Raw genomic sequence first — 21,885 nt, 5'->3', positions numbered from 1 at the left:
AAAAAGAATTTCTAAATTTGTATGCCACCACAAAACACCCCAAATACCCAAAGCAGTCTTGAGAAAGGACAAAATTGGAGGAATCATGTTCCCTGATATCAAAATATATACAAAGTTATCTATGCTACTGATATAAAACTCTATGATAACATAAAAACAGACCCATCGATCAATGGAACCAAAAACAGTCTAGAAATAAACCCATTCATATATGGTCAGTTACCTTTGGCAAAGAAGTTAAGAATATAAAATGAGTAAAGGATAGTTTCATAAATGGTGCTAGGAAAACTGGACGGCCTTTTGCAAAGGAGTAAAACTGGACTACTATTTTATACCATACACAAAGATTAAGATGGATTTAAGGCTTGAATGGAAGAACCTGAAACCATAAAACTACTGGAAGAAAATATAGGCAGTAAGTGCCTTTACAGTAGTCTTCTGTGAGTATTTTGGATCTGACTCCAAAAGCAAAGACAAAAATTAACAAGTAGGAATACATTTACCACAAAACTTCTGCACAGCTAGGGAGCCATCAACAACTTGGCAAGGCAACCTTCTGAATGGGAGAAGATACGTGCAAATCATACACCTGATCAATGCTTAATACCCAAAATATATAAAGAATCCCTGCAACTCAATAGCAGAAAACCAATTCAATTAAAAAAAGGGCAGAGGATCTGAATAGACATTTTTCCCAAAGAAAATATACAGATAGCTAACAGGTATATGAAAAGATCCTGAAATCGGTAATTATTGGGGGAAATGCTGCTCAAAACCACAATGAGATATCATGTCACACCTGTCAGAATAGGTGTTATCAGAAAGACAAGAAATAACAGGTGTTGGTGAGGATGTGGAGAAGAGGAAATCCTGTGTACTGTTGCAAATGTCAATTAGTGCAGACATAATGGAAGACAATATGTAGATTTCTCACAGAATTAAAAATAGAATTATATGATCTAGCAATTCCACTTCTAGGTATTTTCCCAAAGAAAATGAAAACACTAATTCAAAGAATAAATGTACCCCATGTTCACAGCAGCACTATATATAATAGCCAAGATATGGAAACAGCCTAAGTGCAGTCAATGAGTGAATGTGTAAAGAAGAGGTGATAATCTTATTCACACATATACACAAACACACAATGGAATTCTGTTTAGCCATTAAAAAGAATGAAATCTTGCCATCTGTGATTACATGGATAGACCTTAAGGGCATTATGCTAAGTGAAATAAGTGAGAGAACGACAAATACCATCTGATCTCACTAATATGTAGAATCTTAAAAAAAAAAAAAAAAATCCAACCTGATAGGTACATAGGAAACTGGTGTATGCCAGAGGCAAGGGATGGGGGTGGGTGCCATTGACATGGGTGAAGAGGGTCCAGAGATAAAAATTTCCAGTTATAAAATAAATCAGGAGGATGGAAAGTATAGCATTGTGGCTATAATTAACAATACCAAATTGCATATTTGAAAGCTACTAAGATAGTAAATTTTGAAAGTTCTCATCAGAAGGAAAAACAAAATCATAACTATGGATGAGGACAGATACTAACTAGACTTATTGTGGTGATCATTTCATAATTATACAAATATTGAATCACTCACTATATTTTATACCTGCAACTAATACAATGTTATATGTGACTTTTACTCAATTTAGAAAAGAGAACTGATTGAGTAGATTAATTTTATAAAGCTTGTTTGGAGCAGAAGAGCATTGTATATGATTAGAAATGACATTTTAAAAATTTTAATAATCTATTTTTAAAGTACTTTTTGATTCACAGTGCAATTGAGCAGTTTAGGTATAGGGATTTTCCTCTGTACTTACACATGCATAACCTCTCCCATTATCAACATCCACCACCAGAGGAGTACATTTGTTGCCGTTTGTAGACTACACTGACATAGTATGCCCAATGTCCATACTTTATTTTAGGGTTCAGCTTGATTCTGTGCATTCTGAGGGTTTTGGACACGTATAGTGACATGTATTGAGCATTATATTATCATACACAGTAGTTCTGCTCTTAAAATCCTCTATATTCCACCTTTTCATCCTTCTCTGTCCTCTCACACCTCCTGGAAACCACCGAGCTTTTTTACTATATCCATTTTTTATTCTTTTGCCTGAATGTCACATAGCTAGGATCATACCATATTTAGCCTTTCAGACTGACTTTTTTCAGTTAGTAGTATTTATTTCTATATCTTCTCATTTCTTGATAGCTCACTTTTTAGTCCTGAATAACGTTCTATTATGTACCACAGTTTATTTTTTGATTCACTTACTAAAGGATATCTTGGTTGCACACAAGTTTTGAGAGTTCTGAATAAAGGTGCAGTAAACATCTGTATGAAGGTTTTTGTGTGGGCATACGTTTTTAACTGCTGTTGGTAAATACCAAGAAACATCACTCTTGGGTTATTTAGTAAGAGTACATTTAGTTTTCTAAGAAACAAACTGTCTTCCAAAGTTGCTGTACCATTTAGCGTTCTCCTCAGCAGTGAATGAGAGTTCCTGTTGTTTTATAGCCTCACTAATATTTGGTGTTAGTGTCTTTGGATTTGAGTATTCTGATAAGGTCTGAAGTGGTATCTCATTGTTTTTTTCTTAAATATGCCTTTCGTTGATGACATGTGTAGAGTATCTTTTCATATGCTGATCTGGCTTCTACATAGTTTCTTTGGTGAGTTGTCTGTTAAGGTCTTTGATCTATAGTTTTAATGGTGTTTGTTTTTTTCTTGATTAATTATAAGAGTTCTTTGTATATTCCTTTATCAGATGTGTCTTTTGCAAATGTTTTTTATAAAGATTTTATTTATTTATTCATAGACACAGAGAGAGAGGCAGAGACACAGACAGAGGGAGAAGCAGGCTCCATGCAGGGAGCCCGATGTGGGACTCGATCCTGGGTCTCCAGGATCACACCCCAGGCTGCAAGCTGCGCCAAACCGCTGCGCCACCAGGGCTGCCCTGCAAATATTTTCTTATCTGTGGCTGGTCTTTTCATTTTATTAGCATTATTCTTTGCGGAACAGAATTTTTAATTTTAATTAAGTTCAATTGGTAAGTTTTTTTCATGGATCATGTTGGTGTTGTATCTAAAAAGTCATTGCCAAAATGAGGATATCTAAATACTGTGTTATCTTTGAAGTTTTATGGTTTTGCATTTTACATCTAGATCTGTGATCCATTTTGAATTGATTTTTTTGTGAAGGGTATGATTTCTTTGTCTAGATCCTTTTTTTTTTCTCCTGTGGGTGTCCATTTGTTCCGTCATTTGTTGAAAGACTGTGTAAATGCTAATGTAAATAGTATTGTGTTTTGAATTTCAAATTCTTCATTAACAGTTTGGATATATAGGAAAGCATTTGACTTGTATATTAGCCTTGTATCCTACAACCTTGATCTAATGGCATATTAGTTCTATGACAACAACTGTTGTTGATTCTTCCAGATTTTTTGCACAGATGGTCATGTTATCTGTAAACAAAGACAATTTTATTTATTTTTTATTTTTTTAAAAGATTTTATTAATTCATAGATACACAGCTAGAGAGAGAGAGGCAGAGACACAGGCAGAGGGAGAAGCAGGCTGCATGCAGGGAGCCCGACGTGGGACTCAGTCCTGGGTCTCCAGGATCATGCCCTGGGCTGCAGGCAGTGCTAAACCGCTGCGCCACCGGGGCTGCCCACAAAGAGAATTTTATGTCTTGCTTCACAAAAATAAAAAGAAATACCTAATTTTTTGTTTTAATGCATTTGCAGACACAATTATGTTTAAAATGCGTAAACACAGAAAGACCTCTTACTTGTTTCTTAGTGTGAAAACTTTGAGTTTCTTACAATTAAGCATATAGTTAACTGTAGGTTTTTAGAAGATATTCTTTATCAAGTAAAGAAGTTCTTTATTCCTAGTTACTGAGAGTTTTTATCATGAATGGTTGCTGGATATTGTCATATGCTTTTTCAGCATTGTTTATATGATCATTTAGTTTTCTTCTGTAGCCTATAGATGTCATAGATGACATCCATTGATTTTCAAATGTTGAACCAGCCTTGCAGTTTGGGATAAGTTTTACTTATCATGGCACATAATTTTACTTGTCATGGCACATAATTTTTTTTTATACTTGGTTGGATTGAGTTTGCTAATACTGTCTTGAGGACTTTTTAATCTCTCTGTGTGTGTGTGTGATCTGTTTTATCTGAGTTAATGAGAGTTACTGGCCTGTAGTTTTCCTTTTTTTCATTCTCGGTATTGCCTTTGTGTTGGTTGGTATTAGGGTAATTCTGATTTCATAGAATCAGTTAGCAAGCATTCCTTCTGTTTGTATCCTCTGAAAGGAATTGTAGAGAATTGGTATAATTTTCCCTTAAATGTTTATTAGAATTCACCATTGAACTCATCTGAGCATGGTGCTTTTTTTTTTTTTGGAGGTTATTATTGACTTGATTTCTTTAATAGATATGAACCTATTCAGATTGTCTATTCTTGTGCAAGTTTGGCAGATTGTATCTTTCAAGGAGTTGGTACATTTTATTAGGTTATCACCTTTGTGGACAGAGTTGTTCATGGTATTTTTTTAAATTATCTTTAATGTTCATGATACCATTATTTGTTTTATTTCTGATACTAGTAATCTGCATCCTCTTTCTTTTTTTCTTAGTTAACCTGGCTAGAGGCTTGCTAATTTTATTGATCTTTTCAAAGAAACATTTTTGGCTTCCTTAATTTTTCTGACGACTTGTTTTCAGTTTCATTTATTTTAATCTACTTTTTAATATTTCTTTTGCTTTGGATTTATTTTTCAGTTTCTAGTTTCGCAAGGTGGAAGCTTAGATTATTTATATATTTTATTTTCTAACGTATAGCTTCAGTGTTCTGTATCCTTGTAAACAGTGCTTTTGCCATAGCCCACAAACTTTGTTAAGATGTGTTTTTATACGCATTTACCTTCTAATATTTTTATTTTTAAAAATTTTTTAAAAGATTTTATTTATTCATGAGAGACAGAGAGAGGCAGAGAGAGAAGCAGGCTCCATGGAGGGAGCCCAGTGTGGGACTTGATCCCAGAACTTCAGGATCACGCCCTGGGCCGAAGGGAGGCTCAACCACTGAGCCACACAGGCGTCCCACTTTCTTTTCTTTTTTTTTTTTTTTTTGCGTCCCACTTTCTAATATTTTTTAATTGCTGTTGAGATTTCTTCTTTTATCCATGTATTATTATAAGTATTTGTTCTCCCAATATTCTGGAATTTTCCAACTATATTTCTTACTGATTTGTAAGATTTCATTGTGGTCTGAGTGTCAACATTGTATTATTTTTATTTTTTAAAATTTAGTAAGCTGTGTTTTATGGCCCAGAATGTGGTCTGTCTTGGTGTATAGTCCATGGGAGCTTAAGAAGATATATTCTACTAGTCTATAGATACCCATATCCAGTTGACTAATGGTATTATTACCAAGTTCAACTATGTCCTTACTGATTTTCTATCTGCTGGATCTGTCCATTTCTGATAGGGGGAGTTGAAGTCTTTAACTATGATAGTGGGTTCATCTGTTTCTCCTTTCAGTATTATCAGTGTTTTGCCTCATGTATTTTGATGCTAGATTGTTAAGATGCATACAGATTAAGGATTGTTCTGTATTCATGGAGAATTGACTCCCCTTTTATCATATTATTATTTATTATGCTTTTTTTACATCAAGAAATAGTTTGTTCTTGTGATTGGAAAGAAAAGTGAACCAATTTGGTAGTGTTCTCCAGCAATCCAGAAGTATTATAGCAGTTTTTAATTATAATGTTTATTTTTTGTTTGTTTTCCCAAGAGCACGGGATACGAAAGCTAGCACACAGAGTACTGATACACAGTTGTCACTGCATCTATTTCTTTTTTTTTTTTTCTTTTTTTTTATTTTTACTTTTTTTTATTTTTTATGATAGTCACAGAGAGAGAGAGAGAGAGAGAGAGAGAGAGGCAGAGACACAGGCAGAGGGAGAAGCAGGCTCCATGCACCGGGAGCCCGACGTGGGACTCGATCCCGGGTCTCCAGGATCGCGCCCTGGGCCAAAGGCAGGCGCCAAACCGCTGCGCCACCCAGGGATCCCCACTGCATCTATTTCTATAATATTTTTGCTTTTGGTATTTTAATGGGAGTAGGAAGAAGTGAATAGTGTAGTTTCTTATAAATGATCACTAAATCTGGAGATAAATGTTTGAAAAAATCAGGACCTTTTTAAGGTTGAAGTACAAATAGCATCTGCAGTAGAAGGCTGGCTTAAGAGCTAATAAACTTCTAAATCTGGAAGATCTGTGGAATAGGTTGCATTTTTTTCGCTCAAAAGTATTATGATTGATTTCTAACCTTCTATTGAGATACTGATTTTGAAGTCATAAGTAATATAGTGATGCTGGTTTTAAAACTCTTCTACAAACTGCTGTTTTACACTAGTGTTCCTAATATTTTCTTAAGTTTTGATCAGAAGCAAGAATACAACTAATTATACAGTAATTGGGTTTATTCTAATCTAAACTAATACACAGAAAAACTTAGTTTCTCATCACATACCTGATCTGTCTTTTCAAAAACAATAGCTTTTCAAGGAGTCTGACAATTTTCTTTCTAGGCATTTCTATGGCTCAGGGCCACGATTCTCTTCACGTCCTTTCATTGTTCCTAATAATTTAATCTATTTTTTCTATAATTGATTGCTACTTTTTCTTGCCTTACTTCCTATCTAAGTTTAGAATAATAAAATTGTTTCACATTGTGACATAGGAGACAGGAAGGGAATTGTGGGGAGAAATTATAGCCTCAGAGTTTAAAATAAAGGAGGAAGGAGAACCAAGGTAGAATCCAAGGCCCAAAGCTGATACAGGAAATTCTTCTTTTCCAGTTATGTTTTATTAATGTTTCTGTTATTTATTTTCCATTATTTTTTAATATGGAAGAGTAATTTTAAAAATCATTTTTAGATAAAAACAAGAAACCAATTTATTTGGTTACAACACTGGATAATACAATGGAAGATCTGCTAACATTGGAATATGTGAAGGTAAGCACTTCTGTTTGTATGTTTGCTTTGGTAAGTGTACTTCTGAAATGTTGTAATCAAGTTTTGTTAGTTAAGTTCAGCTTAATCTACATTGTAACGTGTTTTCTAGAATTCCTGAAACTTTAAGGTTTTCTTCTTTTGTCATTCTTTACTGATACACTTAATATAGAAAAATAATAGACCTCTGTTCTAAGTGGAAATGACATGAAATTGAGTTTTTTTCCTCCATCAGATAACCGAAACCAAACAAACCCACAAAAAAAAAAAAAACAAACCAACAAACCCAAAGTTTTTTTCTTTTTTCAAAGACTTATTTATTTGACAGAGATAGAGTGAGCACAAGTGTGGGGTATTTGGGAGAGAGGCAGAAAGACAGGGAGAGAGAGAATCTCAAGCAGATTTCCAGATGAGCATCGAGCCTGGTGCTGGGATTGATCTCACAACTCTGAGATCATGATCTCAGCCAAAATAAAGAGTTAGAGGCTTAACCAACTGAGCCACCCAAGGCACCCTAAACCCAAACTTTTTAATCTTGATGGAATTTATTGTGATATACTATATGAGATGAGGCTTTCATTTGATTTCCCAGTGTTATCTGAAGTTAACCTCATTTTCCTGGTTTCCGTGACTCCATTCCTTTTCTATTGATTTATGATACTCATTTCATCAAGTTTTTATATGTATTAGGGTCTACTTAAAATTTGTTCCACGTTTTCACTGACCTGTTTTTATGTAAGTGCCACGTTAATTTAATAATTACTTTATCATAGGGGTACCTGGGTGGCACAGTTTGTTGAGCTTCTGACTCTTGGTTTCCATTCTGGTCATGATCTTAGAGTTGTGGAATCAAGTCCCACTTCAGGCTCTCTGCTTAGCATAGAGTCGGCTTGGAAGCCCCTCTGCTCCTTCCCCTTTCATTCATGTGTGTATATGTGTGCTCTATCTCAAATATCTAATAATAAAAATCTTTAAAATATTTGGGGCACCTAGATGGTACAGTCAGATAAGCATCTGACTGACTTCTTGGTTTCGGCTCAGATCATGATCTCACCCCACATGGGGTTCTGACCTCAATGAAGAGTCTGCTAAAGTTTCTCCCTCTCCCTTTGCCCCTCCGCATGCTCACATGTATGTTCTCTCTCTCAAATAAACCTTTAAAAAAATACTTTATCATAATAACAGTGCTGAAAGAGTATTTTATTGCTTTTAAGACCATTTTTACTATGACTGATATGGATATTTTAGGGTTTTTGTTTATAGCATTAGCTTTTTTTAATTTTTTAAATATATTTTTAAATTTATTCATTCATGAGAGACAGAGAGGCAGAGACACAGGCAGAGGGAGAAGCAGGCTCCATGCAGGAAGCCCGACGTGGAACTCGATCCTGGATCTCCAGGATCACACCCTGGACCGAAGGTGGCGCTAAACCCCTGAGCCACCCTGGCTGCCCCAGCATTAGCTTTTATATGACAAAAGCATTCTAGATCTAAACATAATGCACAGTATTTGGATACTTGGTAGACAATTCTGTCACATGGAGGAAGAATTAGAAAGGACCTTACAGAGTTGCAATTGTATAGACTATATGTCTTCCTAATGTATTCAAACAGATTTGCTTTTTCTCTTTGGATAGGCTGAAAAGAATCTGCCTAACTTGAAAAGTACTTATAACAATGCTGTACAACTGATTAAGGTATGAGCGAGTAATATTTATTTTTAATTAGATACTGTATTTCTAAGTAAATATATTACGAAGACTATTTTATAACTAGAACTGTGTGATTCTTAAGGATGAAAATGGAATATTATAAACTCTATCCTTTATACCACAAATCATAGTGCCTGATACTGAGCAGCAAACAAATATTTATTGACCTATTACTAAAATGAGCTTTGTTCTTTAGGTGAATTTTTCCTCTTTGGATATCCATTTACATACCGAAGCACTTCTGAATACAATAAATTATTTTAATAATATACTTCCACAGTTGGAAGAAAAATCAGCCCCAGTGTCTGTTGCAGAGACTGAAGACAAAGGAGAGGTCATTAAAAAAATGCGTATGTTTAAAATTCAGCTTCAAAGTTTTGTACCCTGTCAGATTAATAATAAGTTAGCCTTTGCTTGATTATTCATGTATAACATTGGCTTCAAAATTCTCTTGCCTAGATTAATAACTGGAAAGATGATTATATCCCAGGTAAATTTAGAAAATAATAAAGATAATGATTACCAGTGAAGAAAATGTGGCTTTTATTTAACATATTTTTTAGTCTAATATTATACAGTCTATACAATCTATAATTTTTAGTCTAATATTTAGTATTTGATCTGGATTATAATTTATGCATTTATTATCATAATTTTAGATTAGAAAAATAGAACTAAGAAAATTTGAATCATTTTTAGAGTATATTCTTTAATCAAGTACTTTTTAAGTAATGAGAAGATGCAGGTTTGACAGTGAGAACTATTATCATAATCATTGTATCTCAAATGATTTGTGATTTTACAACTATAATTTTTTAGTTTCAAATATTAGTCTCATCTAGGAACCATTTTTTGTTGTGTCTGATTTGTTTGGCTTTGTTTTCATTATATTTGATTTTTTTTTTTTTTTTTTTAAGAATTCCTAATTTAGTAGGGTATATCTTCCTTGCTTTTAGTGGAATTGCAGATCAGGTTTTCCTCTAGTATTATCATTAATTTTTCTTATACTTCAGTTACTTTATCATAGTAGTGAGGTGACTACTAAAAGTCTTTCTTTATGTTTTGCAGCTTTAAAACTATCGAAGAATGAAGATATTATTAACTTGCAAATTTTAGCAGAATTATCTTGTTTACAGATCTTTATTCAAGATCAGAAACGTAACATTTCTGAAATTAAGATTGAAGGTAATAAAATCTGAGAAAAATATATTCAGAATTATTAAATTAAAGAAAAGGCATTTAAGTTAATAATCCTTACATTCCCTTAGGGCTTGATTCTGAGATCATTATGAGGCCTGCAGCAACTGAAATAAATGCAAAACTAAGGAATATCATTGTTTTGGATTCTGATAAAACAGCTGTATACAAAAAGGTATGAATTTGTTCCTTTTACTTAATAGTGTACCTCATTAAATATGATTTTCTTTAAACATTGGTCATAGGTATAAATTTGTTGTCAGAATTTAGCAATGTAGCTTATTAAGTGGCTGGATTTGGAGTTAGGTGTAATTGGGTTTGTTTCTTAGCTCTGTTCCTTAGCAGTTGAGTGACTTAATCTAAGATTCTGTTTCTTTATTTGTAAAATGAAGATCAAATATCTCATAAATAAGTTTATATAATGCTCCTGAAACATAGTTGGGGGTTGTGAAGGGGCAGTTAGTAAATGCCTTTTTCAATTTTTTCTTTTTTTCTCTTCTCTTGGATTACTGTGAACTCTGTGATGCATTTTAGATTTCAACAGCAGAGGATATAGAGTCAGACTGAACAGATGAGATTATCTTTTACATTATTTTCATGGGTGCTTACTCTGGTATAGCTTTTCACAATGTTAACAGAGTCCTTTGAACTGGATGGCTAGTGGTTGAAGGTGTAGGTGTTAGTACTAGGTATAGGACAGTGAGATTCCAGATAGTGTTGTAGAGTTGGACAGGTAATTTTTGAACAGTGGAGCCTTTTGGTAAGACGGTATATTTAAGAGAGTAATAGAACATCAAGTAGTAGTATCAGGAAAGGCTGAGGTACTTCTTGAGTTATGAAGTCAGAGTTTGGAGTGTGAAAGGAAATAAGTGAATAAGCTCAGCTAATAATACCAATGAGATACAGTGATGCCCTGATTTTTATGTTAAATAAAAATCCTTACTCTTTATATTTTCTTATTATGACTTGCAATCGTGAGATAACAAGAGTGCCAAAGATGAGATGTGCATGGTCCATAATACTAAAGAACAAGAAATTTTCCAGAAGCCATGGTTTAATGTGCTTCTGTTGCTTTTATTTAAGAAAAAAAACCAAAGTACTAAAGCATTAAGAAGTAAGAAGTTTTGTTGAACACTGACAGCTGTATAACTTCCAGCAACTTTAAGGATGATGGAGAGGACTCTCACCTCCCAGAGTTACTCCTGCCCTTTGTAGTTAACCCTTTTCCCCATCCTAGCACCGAGAAGTCCGTTTTTTTCCCCTGGAGTCTTGCCATTCTTATTAAATAAATGGAGTATTACAGTATGTAGCCTTTTAAGTCTGATTGTTTTTTGGCATATGCAAATCAGGGTTTTTTTTTGTTTTTTTTTGTTTTTTTTTTTGACCAGTCTGACTAGAGATTCATGAATTAATGTCTTCAAAAAACTAGTTTCTGGTTCAGTTCAGTGTTCTTTGTTTTAAATTTCATTTATTTCTGCTCTTTTTTATTTTCTTCTGTCTGCTTGCTTGGGATTTAATTTCTTCTTTTTCCTAGTTTCTTAAGGTAGAAGCTTAGATTATTAATTTGAGATCTTTCTTATTTTCTAATATTAAGCATTCATGACTATAGATTTTCTTTAAGCACTGTTCTTGTATACATAAATTTCGATATATTTGTTTTTATTCATTCCAAAATATTTTCTAATTTCTCTTGTAACTTTCTTTTTTACTCATGGTTTATTTAAAAATACGTTGTTTGACCTCGAGATATTTTGAGATGCTTTTCAGATATCTTTCTGTTATTGATTTCCAGTTTAAATCTGTGGTCAGAAGAAACTTTCTTGGTTCTTTTAAACATGTTGGTGTTTGTTTTATGGGCCATAAAACATGATCAACTTTGGTGAATGTTCCAATGTTCTAGATATCGTGTATATCTGTTTGTTGTTGGGTTGAACGTTCCATAAATGTCAGTATCTCTATTTGTCCTTGGTAATTGACCTTATATTGAAGTTTGCTTTAGTAGTAATATAGCCAGCCACTCCAGATTTCTTTGGTTAGTGTCTACATGGTATATTTTTTAATATCCTTTATCCTTTAATCTGTGTCTTTATATTTAAAGTGGGTCTTTTAGAGGTAGTATGTATTTCAGTCTTGCTTCTTTATCCATTCTGACAATATCTGGCTTTTAGACTGTGTCTGTGCCATTTACAAAAATCCAATTATTGATATGATTGATTTGAAATTTGCTCTCTCCCTAATCGTTTTCTATTTTCTGGTGGTTTTGTTTTGTTTGTTGCATTGTCTCCTCTTTTCAAGGTGATTTTGGATTAATTGTTTATCATTGATTTTATGATTTCCCTTGGGTTTATAATACATATTTTTACTCACACTCTACCTTGTAATACTGTTTTACCACTTCATGTATAGTATATCTTATCATACTATATTCTCAGTTCCTAATTTTGTTTTCCATGGTGTTATTGTACTATGTTTTATTTTTGTGTATGCTGAAAATCCATAATACATATGTACTGACTTTGATTTAGACAGTTCTCTTTAGAGCAATTAATTTTTTTAAAAAAAGATCTTACATATTTATCTTCCTTCTAGCTATTTCTGGAACTAATAAGACAGATCATATATGAGACAGATAGTTAAATGAATAATATTTGTCTGATAATGTTTTTTTTTTTTTTTCCTGCTCGGCTATTAGCGTGGAGGTTGAGACAATTTAATGGAGAGCTGAGCTGGGTTTGAGTTTTATTTAATATGTTGGCCTTCCTTATACCATTACTTCAGATTCCTTCAGCTATGTTTTTTGCTTAGGACAGGCAACTTTGTCCCTGAAATGTTGCTCCATGCTCTGCTTTTGATCTTCCCTCTTATTTCCATACCTCAGAAATTTCTCTTTCTATCCTCTTGAATGTTTCTTTGATGATGGAGTTTACTGCTGCTTTTTCCTCAGTGCTTGCCTGCTCAATGGTGAGTATTTTGTTGGGGGAGAGGTGTTTTGAGTAGGCTTCTCAGTTGTCCTGGTCCTATTTCAGTCCTAGCCAGGGCTGTTCCTTTAGGTATCTAAAATGGGGCATCCTTGGGGTACATGGATGGCTTAGTTAGGCATCTGACTCTTGATACCAGCTCAGGTCATGATCTCAGGGTCCCGAGATGGAACCTTGCATCAGGCTCTGCAGTCAGCAGGGAGTCCTCTTCTCTCTCCCTCTCTCCCCCTCTGCCCCTTCCTTGGCTTGTGCACACACTTTCTATCTAAAATAAAGAAATCTTAAAAAAATAAAATAAAACAGGACAATCTTGATGAATCTGACCCTTTTCCCTATGGCATCTGACTCATTTCTTTGGTAGTTCCTTTGTGAGAGAGAATATTCTTCCCTCTCCTAGGAGAAGGTGACCTAGAATGGTAGGGTCCCCAGAGGGTTTCAGCCCCCAGGTGTGGAAGGAGTTTTCTTTTTCCTAGCCCTTGAGGTATAGCATCTTCACTTGGTTCCAGAGGACAACAAAATATTGCCTTTCTATTTTTTTTTTTTAAGATTTATTTATTTAGGGAGTGTGCAAGCCAGGGGAGGGGCAGGAGAGGAGGAGAGAATCCTCAAGCAGACTCCTCACTGAGTGCAGAGCCCAGAGTGCAGCTGGATCCCAGGAACCCAAGATCATGAACTGAGCCGAAATCAAAGAGGCAGACACTCAACCAACTGAGCCACCCAGACACCCCTTCTCCTAGTTTCTTAAGGTTCTGTTCTGAGAAGAGAATAATCTTGGAGGTCCTATGGTGCTTTTGTCAGTGAAGACTTCTCCCTCTTCTAGGGTCCTAACCAAGAAAAGACTTATCTTTTACTCTATCCCAGTCTTAAAAGCTCTCAGCAGAAAGCTCCCAGTAAAGTCCTTGCAACTGGGGGCAAACGCCTCTTGAGTCTGTGGCTGCCAGAGATTCTGTATATCACATTAGTCCATAGTCTTCCATTGCCATTTAGCCGAATTCTTCTTACCTAGCTAATATGGTGCCTGGTGGCTCTCTTTTCCCTTAACACAGGTAAGCTGGTGTTTGTGTTTTGTCTCTCTTGAAGGTACTTTTTTATCCTTAGATTTTAGGCTGCTTGGCTGGCTTATATCCTCAAATTTCTAATGGTTTTTAAGAAAATTATTACTTTATAGTTATCTGTGGTTCTTTATTGTTGTTAAGGTTTGAAATGGGTTTCTGCCTAGCATTCTACATCCAAGGCAGAAGCAGAACTGTAGACTTTTTTTTCAACCTCACCTTGCACCTCAGCCTTCAGAGCTCTTATATATATCTTTGGTTCCTTAGGTTTTCTTTGTTCCATGTTGGAATTCATTTGCTTGCTGATGGCTCTTCAGCTTTCTGCCTTCTAGTATTTAGGAGGGTCAGGAAACCTGTCAACTAAGTTGATGATATGTCTGTCTTCCAAAATATTTTTGACATTTCACATGTACTATTGTCTCTACCATTTTTCACTAGTATTGCAGAACTTGAGATTTTAAACTGCATTAGGTAGGTCTTGTTCAGCAGTTGAGATGACCTTCACAAACAATAAGGAAGATAAGTATAGTGATAGGAGGAGACTTGTTGAAGAGTCTGGAAAACCTATTCACATATCTCAAATAAAGAAAAGTAAATTTCATTAAGTTGCAGAGGTACGTTGTTATTTGAACCTTTTACAGTGACCAAAGAATGTGTTTATATGGTGACTGTCATTACACAAGTATACACACTAAATGAAAATTTATGATCATTTTTTCTTCCGTTTTCCTCATTTAAAATAAACCGTTGCATCAGACCTACTAAATTGATTTCATGACCCACAAAGGAAACTTTATCACCAATTTGAAAAACTTTGCAGTAGAGGTTCTGATACATGTGCTTGGTGGCACCTGTGTGGCTCAGTGGTTTGAGCGTCTAACTCTTGATCTCAGCTTAGGTCTTATTTTTAAAGGTTTGTGAGTTCCAGCTCCCATGTTAAAAAAAAAGAAAAAAAAAGAAACAGTGATGTTAGAATTACTGCTTTATTTGTACTTCACTTGAATACTTGGAAGATTTTCCAAATATGTGTGTATGTTTTATTATTCTGAGCTGTATTTTTGTACTAAAAGCACATTTCAAAAATGGGTTTTGATAGTTAAATTTTCTCTCATTAAGGCTGTTTACATCACTGGAAAAGAAGTGTTTAGCTTCAAAATGATTTCTTTTGTGGATGCAACTGCTGGTTCTGCATACACAGATATGAATGTGGTTGATGTTCAAGTTAACTTAACTGTTGGTTGCATTGAAGTAGTTTTTGTCACAAAATTTCTATACTCTATATTGGTAAGTATGTTAATCAAATTTTTTATTTTTTTTCTACTAGTTGGAAATTGCTGTGTGTCACACATAGATAAAGAATAATAATTCCTGGCTTTTTCCCTCCCTGATTTTTCAAACTTTTCTGGTTATCTTTTATCATGACTGAAATGCATAGTGTTATTTATATAACATATAACATCATTTTTGTATAGGAGAATACTCAAGTTAATTCAAAAATATATTTTAATATATTAAATATATGTACATTATATACCATGTATAGGATTTGTTATATATATTAAATTCTTTATTTTATATATAATTGGTTTGTCTTTGTTTTACCTGACTTCTAATTAAAAATACTAAATATATAATTGAAATTTGTTTTGATCTCATGTAATCATTATGGAAATTTTATTTTCTGCTGCATATTGTAACTGTGATTATCTGGGGCTTTAAAGGGTTAAGAATTAGCCTTGTATGATACTGCCATAAGGTGTTTGAGTTCTTTTTCTCCTCTTCATAGTATTTTCCCCCTGTGTTTTTCCCTTGCTGTCAGCTGATACTTTTTTTTTCTGTGAGTGTCATACCTATCTCTGTGACTTTAGCGTTCACTTTTTAAAAATGTCTCTAAATTCTGATGTATAAACTGGATAATCATTTGATTCTAAATAAATTATTTTTGTGATCTTTTAAATTGAGGTTACAATGCATTTGTTAATAGACATAAGAATTTTTTGGACAGAAGTAGAAGAGATGAACAAGCATCCTTGGTCTAATTTTTATTTTTTTCTGATTTATTTTTATAATTCAAAATCATTATGTTCCTGAATCCTGCTGTGATAGTCTTTTACTCAAGAGTTACTGAAAATAAATTGCTTTGGAACATGTAAGTTTTAAAATTAAGTCTAATTCTAGATGTGTAATTTTAAAATCAAGTCTAATTCTAGATATAATTTATGTTACTGAAGTATTTTCTAGAGTTCAGAATTAAAAAATTTAAGAGTTCTGAACAAACATATTTTATTTTTTCCATTATTTTTTTTTTATCTTACAAGCATAAATAAGCTGTCTGTCCATTGAGGCTGCATAGGGAAATACAGTGTGCTTGCTTAGCCATTAGGGAAAGTGAGATAATAAAGGGAAATAGTTTTCAATAAAACTTTGCAATATCCACATGTTGCTCTCTTCCAGGGACAAGATTTTTGTTTTTTTTTATATCTTGGTGTTTCTTAACTTTTGTTGCAGAAAACTGAGATTGAATACAGACAACCAGACTTTCAATAAAGAATGGTTGTACCAAGAAAAATTTGTTCTCATGGAGATGAAATAAAAAACATCAAGGTACATTTAACAATCATTTCTTAATGGTAACCTTAAGAATATAATTTTGTTATCTTTTAGGCTTTTATAGATAATTTTCAAGCGGCTAAACAGGCTTTGGCTGAGGCTACTGTTCAAGCAGCAGGAATGGCTGCTACTGGTGTAAAAGAATTGGCACAGAGGAGTTCTAGAATGGCATTGGATGTTAACATCAAAGCCCCAGTGGTAGTCATCCCACAGTCTCCAGTTTCTGAAAATGTTTTTGTTGCTGATTTTGGACTAATTACAATGACAAACACATTCCATGTAATAACAGAGAGCCAGAGCAACCCCCCACCAGTTATTGATTTGATAACAATAAGGCTGAGTGAAATGCGACTATACAGGTAAGCTTTTCTTAATTACAGTTGTGGAGAATGCAATCTTTTTCCTTTTTTTTTTTTTTTTTAAGATTTTATTTATTTATTCATGAGAGACAGGCAGAGGCATGAGGGAGAAACAGGCTCTCAGGTGACCAGGAGCCCATGGAATCACCACCTGAGCCAGAGGCAGGCACTGACCTGACTGAACCACCCAGGTGCCCCAAATGCAATCTTTTTCAAACTTTCTTCATTAAAGGTTTTGGCATCCTGAGTCTTCTGTCTATAGGGAGATTTTATTTTATATGACTATACTTCATTTTGAGATTTTTCTCTTCACCAAGCTTTTTGGCAAGATCTATTATACTCTTCTAGTTTTTTGAACACCTAGATGGTATTTGAAAATTACTCCTTAGGTAATTAGGAACACTGTACAATTTATTATTTGAGGATGTGTATTTGTGCTTATTTGTAGTTCTTTGTAAATCAGAAGGTTATGAAAGAAGTGAGGGAATTTCTAATATACATTTATTCACTTTGTAATACAGCTTTACTCAAACTACTCTATGAGCTTTGTACTATGGATCTGATGCTCTAATTTAAAACAAAAAAAAAAAACAAAGAATACAGTCATATATAATCATTGGGTTTAGGATTATAAATTAGGAGAATAAGTGAATCTCCTAATATAAATTAGAAGAATAAGAGAATAAGTGAGTGTTCCAGAACTTCTTACTGTGTTTCCATGCTATTTCTAGTCACCTATTCTAGATTTAGCACTGTATTTCTTTTTCAATTGGATCCATCTCTGTTTATACCACTCACTTGCCCTTTTCTTCCTATCATTTTTCTTTGATCTCATTTTATTTTTCTCATTCCCTTTATTTTGCTACTTCTACTTCTCTCTTTTTAAGAATTTTAATTTCAAATTTTAAGTAAACTCTATGCCCACCATGGGGCTCAAACTTCTGACCCTTAGATCAACAATCACATGCTCTACCAACTAAGCCAGCCAGGTGCTGCTGGGCCTTTTTTCTATTAGTTGAATATTTTTAAGGCAGCTTTATTGAGGTATAATCGACATGTAATGAATTACATATCTTTAAAGTATACAATTGGTAAGTTTTGACATGTATACATGTGTGACAATGTGTGTACAATGTGGTATTCCTTAAATATTGTATAGAGTTTACCACAGAGCCATTTGGGCCTGGACTTGGCTTATGGGAGTTTTTAAACTGCAATATCCATTTCTTTAATAAACTCAGGACTATTCAAATTAATTTTTTTTCCTCAAGTGATCTTTTTCTCAAGAAATTTGTTCATTTTATCTCAGTTATAAAATTTTATGGCATAAAGTTGTCCATAATACTCCTTTTATTCATTAATATCTATAGTGGTATCATCCCGTTTATTCTTGATATTTATAATTTGTGTATTTTTACTTGAACTAGCTTTTGATTTTCTCTCTTGTTTTTCTCTTTTCTGTTTCATTGATTTCTGCTTTGATATTTCTTTCTGCTGACTTTGGGTTTAATTTTGCTCTTTTTGTAAGTTATCGTTAGGTGGTAGCTAAGATTATCACTTTGAACATTTCTTATCTAATGTAGGCATTTAGTGTTAAAATTTCAGAGTTCCTCTCTATAGCTCTCTTCTCTCTGGCACTTTACTATAAACTATAACTGCCTTGCTCTTTTTGGACTGTGAACTCTGTCTTCTCAACTTGAAGACTTTGGTGGTCTTTTCTGGCTTTATCTCCCTTTGCCATGGTCTGTAAATTATCTCAAGAATTAGAAAGTTGGGGCAATTACAGAACTCACCTTGTTGGTTGGTTGGTTGCTGCTGCTGCTGTTTTTTTTTTTTTTTTTTTTAAGATTTTATTTATTTATTCATAGAGACACAGCTAGAGAGAGAGAGGCAGAGACACAGGCAGAGGGAGAAGCAGGCACCATGCAGGGAGCCTGATGTGGGACTCGATCCCGGGTCTCCAGGATCACACCCCGGGCTGCAGGCGGCGCCAAACCGCTGCGCCACCGGGGCTGCCCTGCTGCTGTTGTTTTAACCACTTCTCAGGAATGACTATTTGTTGCATGATATTGTATGTCTTGAAAAACACTTTTTAATATATTTTAAGTGGGGTTTTCTGATGAAGAGGAGTTTCAGTTAGGATGGTAAACTTGGTTCATGTTACCTCATCTTGGATGGAAGGAGAAATTCATCAATTGAATATTTAAGTACTTACTAAGCACCTAGTATATCCCAGGTACTGTGCTAGGGAACAAGAAGTATAATAATGAACAGTCTTTACAGGGGATGAATAAATAGTATCCACCTCATTGTCGAGGTAGGTGTTATTTAATGAATTTACTGATATGACGCACAAAAATAGATTCATAGTTAGGTTTTGGAAGGGTTATAGAAAACCCAGATCAAAAGGAGACAACACTGGAGGTTGAAAGAATGATTTACTAACTACAAGTGAGATTCACATAAGATTTATATGTAATGCTGGCTAGGGTAGAGAAGTGAGGTAATAGAAGATCTACTAGTTAAGAGAAATTTGAAATAGAATTTATAGTAAGAGCTTGTTGAATGGATGTCAGGGTTCAAGCAGAGAAGTTAAATTTTTTGACTCAAGTTGCAGGCTTGTAAAATTCAGTTTGGTGATAATGCACTTCACTGAGATAAGATAGAGCAATAAAGAGAAAAAGCTGAGTAGAGACACTGAGTTCTCTAGTAGGTAAAGTAACTTGGAAGTTGTCTGACTTTGATATGGAGATGTAGAGAAAGTGATTGAAGGACACTTGGACGTATGTGTATAGATGTTAGAGTGTTTGTGGGACTTCTAGATTTGGGAGTCCTTCGTAATATTTAGGTAGTTATTAAAGCCATGTCATACAGTGGGACATAGGGACAGAATGCTGACAAATGCCAATACATAAGGAACATATATTTCTCAGAAGAGATTAAGAAGGATAGGCAGAGAGATGCAATCCAGGAGGGTATGTTGAGACAATGTTGAGGGCTCTGTTGATATTGTTAACCACGAATTAATAGTATGTGATTTTTTTTCATGTAGTACTTGATATTTGTTGTTGGATTCAGGCAAGACTGAATTTTTAACAAGCAGATGTGACTGAAGGTGGTGGGATAGGATTGTTAAATATTGAGTCATGTTAATGGATAATGGAGATGGAAGAAATCAAAGGAAGCCAGGGTACTGTAGAGTAAAAGAATGTAGAGAGAGGTTTATAAATTGGAGATTTATCAAAAATCTTCAAAGACTTCTCCAAAGTCTTCAAAAGTAAGCATTGACTAGTTGTTGATTGATTAAAGCAAGAGTAGAAGATGATAAAACAGGTTGATATGCTTAAAGGGATAGGAGTCAGAGGTGACTCCTATCATTTGTATCATTGCAAATTAAGGGAAAGAACTTCTATATCTCTTAACCCTGAGATTAATAGGGTGTTGGAGAAAAATTGGCCTCTATTTAATAGAGCTCCATGGAGAGCTAGGTTTCAGTTAAGGTGATAGATTCAGTAAAGACATTGGGAAATGTAGAATGATTTGTTCAGCTAAGTCCAGAGAAGTCAGAAATCATAGGAAAATACTGAGGTGAGAGACTTCTGTTTTAATAATAGGCTATAGAGTAGCAATTTAAACTTTAAATGGCTCATTAACTTTTAAACTGTATAAAAGTCTAAATTTACTGAAAAAAATATCACATTTTGCCTTATTTCAAGAAATAGTAGGTATAAATTAGGTGTGAATCGTTATTACAAATAGATTGTTTTGAAAAGAGTTTATTAAATATCTCTAGAGCATTAAAAATATTATTTTCATGTCCAAAAATGAGTTAACTTTTTATTGAAGAAATACATAAAATGATATTAAGATAAACAGAAAAGATTGCTGACAATATGGCCAAAGGTAAGTACTATTAATAATTTGGTGTGTTTTTTCTAGTTCATTATTTCTGTATATATATACTTGAGTAAAGTAAGAATTACATTGTATATTTTGGATTATAAATTTATTTTTTTCCTTTAACAATGTGCTATAAATATTTTTCCATGTTGAGTGCAAATTTTTTTTTCTTTTCTTTTTTTTCTTTTTTAAGATTTTATTTATTTTCATGAGAGAGAGAGAGGCACAGACACAGGCAGAGGGAGAAGCAGGCTCCATGCAGGGAGCCTGACTTGGGACTTGATCCAGGTCTTCAGGATCAGGCCCTGGGCTGAAGGAGGTGCTAAATTGCTGAGCCACCCAGGCTGCTCGCAAAATTTTTTCTAAATCATTTTATCCTGCAGGTTTTTAAAAATTCAGTTACCTATTGTTAGAAAGTCAATTTGATTCTGTTTTTTTTTTTTTTTTTTGCTGTTATAAATAATGCTATAATGATGACTGATGATATAGTTCATCAGTGCTTATCTGATATTCTACTCATATGTTTAGGATAACTCATTTCCTGCAGACATGTTCTAGAAATAGAATTACTCAGTTAAAGAGTGTAAACAATTTTCTCTGAAATTATTTTAAAATTATTGATATTTAGAAATTCAGTTTGGTTACAGCTTCATAGAAAAACACACAAAGATAAATAAGCATTCATATTTGTGACCACTTGTGTTGAAATCGTTTTGTTGCAAAGCTGTTAATTGCAATGTAAAATTTTAAAAAGACATTTACAATACTTTTGTAAGGAAAGATGTAAAACTTAACCAATGGCCAGAAAGAAATCTTGATTAAATGGGAAGAGAATATTTTCCTAGGCCTAATATTATAAAGATGTCAGTTTATATACATTAATTTATACATTTAATATATTCTCAGTAAAAAGTAAATAGTTCTTGTTAAAGTCTTTCAAAATTATTATGAAGTGTGTTTTGGAAATATAAATAATGGACAAGATGTTGCGAAGATTTTTTTAAAA

The 21,885-nt window shown here is 33.8% G+C and overlaps 1 protein-coding gene across 5 annotated transcripts in view; it reads left to right on the top strand.

The window, feature by feature from the left end:
• Positions 1-21,885, top strand: part of VPS13A (vacuolar protein sorting 13 homolog A) — a 234,742-nt gene that overhangs the window by 101,555 nt on the left and 111,302 nt on the right. For all 5 annotated transcript variants that reach the window (XM_077906342.1, XM_077906335.1, XM_077906373.1 and 2 more), the window contains 7 exons: positions 6,995-7,074; positions 8,709-8,768; positions 8,980-9,133; positions 9,852-9,968; positions 10,052-10,155; positions 15,127-15,294; positions 16,675-16,979. In XM_077906342.1, the coding sequence (XP_077762468.1) occupies positions 6,995-7,074; positions 8,709-8,768; positions 8,980-9,133; positions 9,852-9,968; positions 10,052-10,155; positions 15,127-15,294; positions 16,675-16,979 (988 nt within the window). The remainder of the gene's footprint in view (positions 1-6,994; positions 7,075-8,708; positions 8,769-8,979; positions 9,134-9,851; positions 9,969-10,051; positions 10,156-15,126; positions 15,295-16,674; positions 16,980-21,885) is intronic.

This window comes from Canis aureus, chromosome 1 (genome assembly GCF_053574225.1).
Source record: "Canis aureus isolate CA01 chromosome 1, VMU_Caureus_v.1.0, whole genome shotgun sequence".
NCBI lineage: Eukaryota > Metazoa > Chordata > Mammalia > Carnivora > Canidae > Canis > Canis aureus.
Note: the sequence above shows the minus strand (reverse complement) of the source record. Positions and strands in the feature narration are given on the sequence as shown.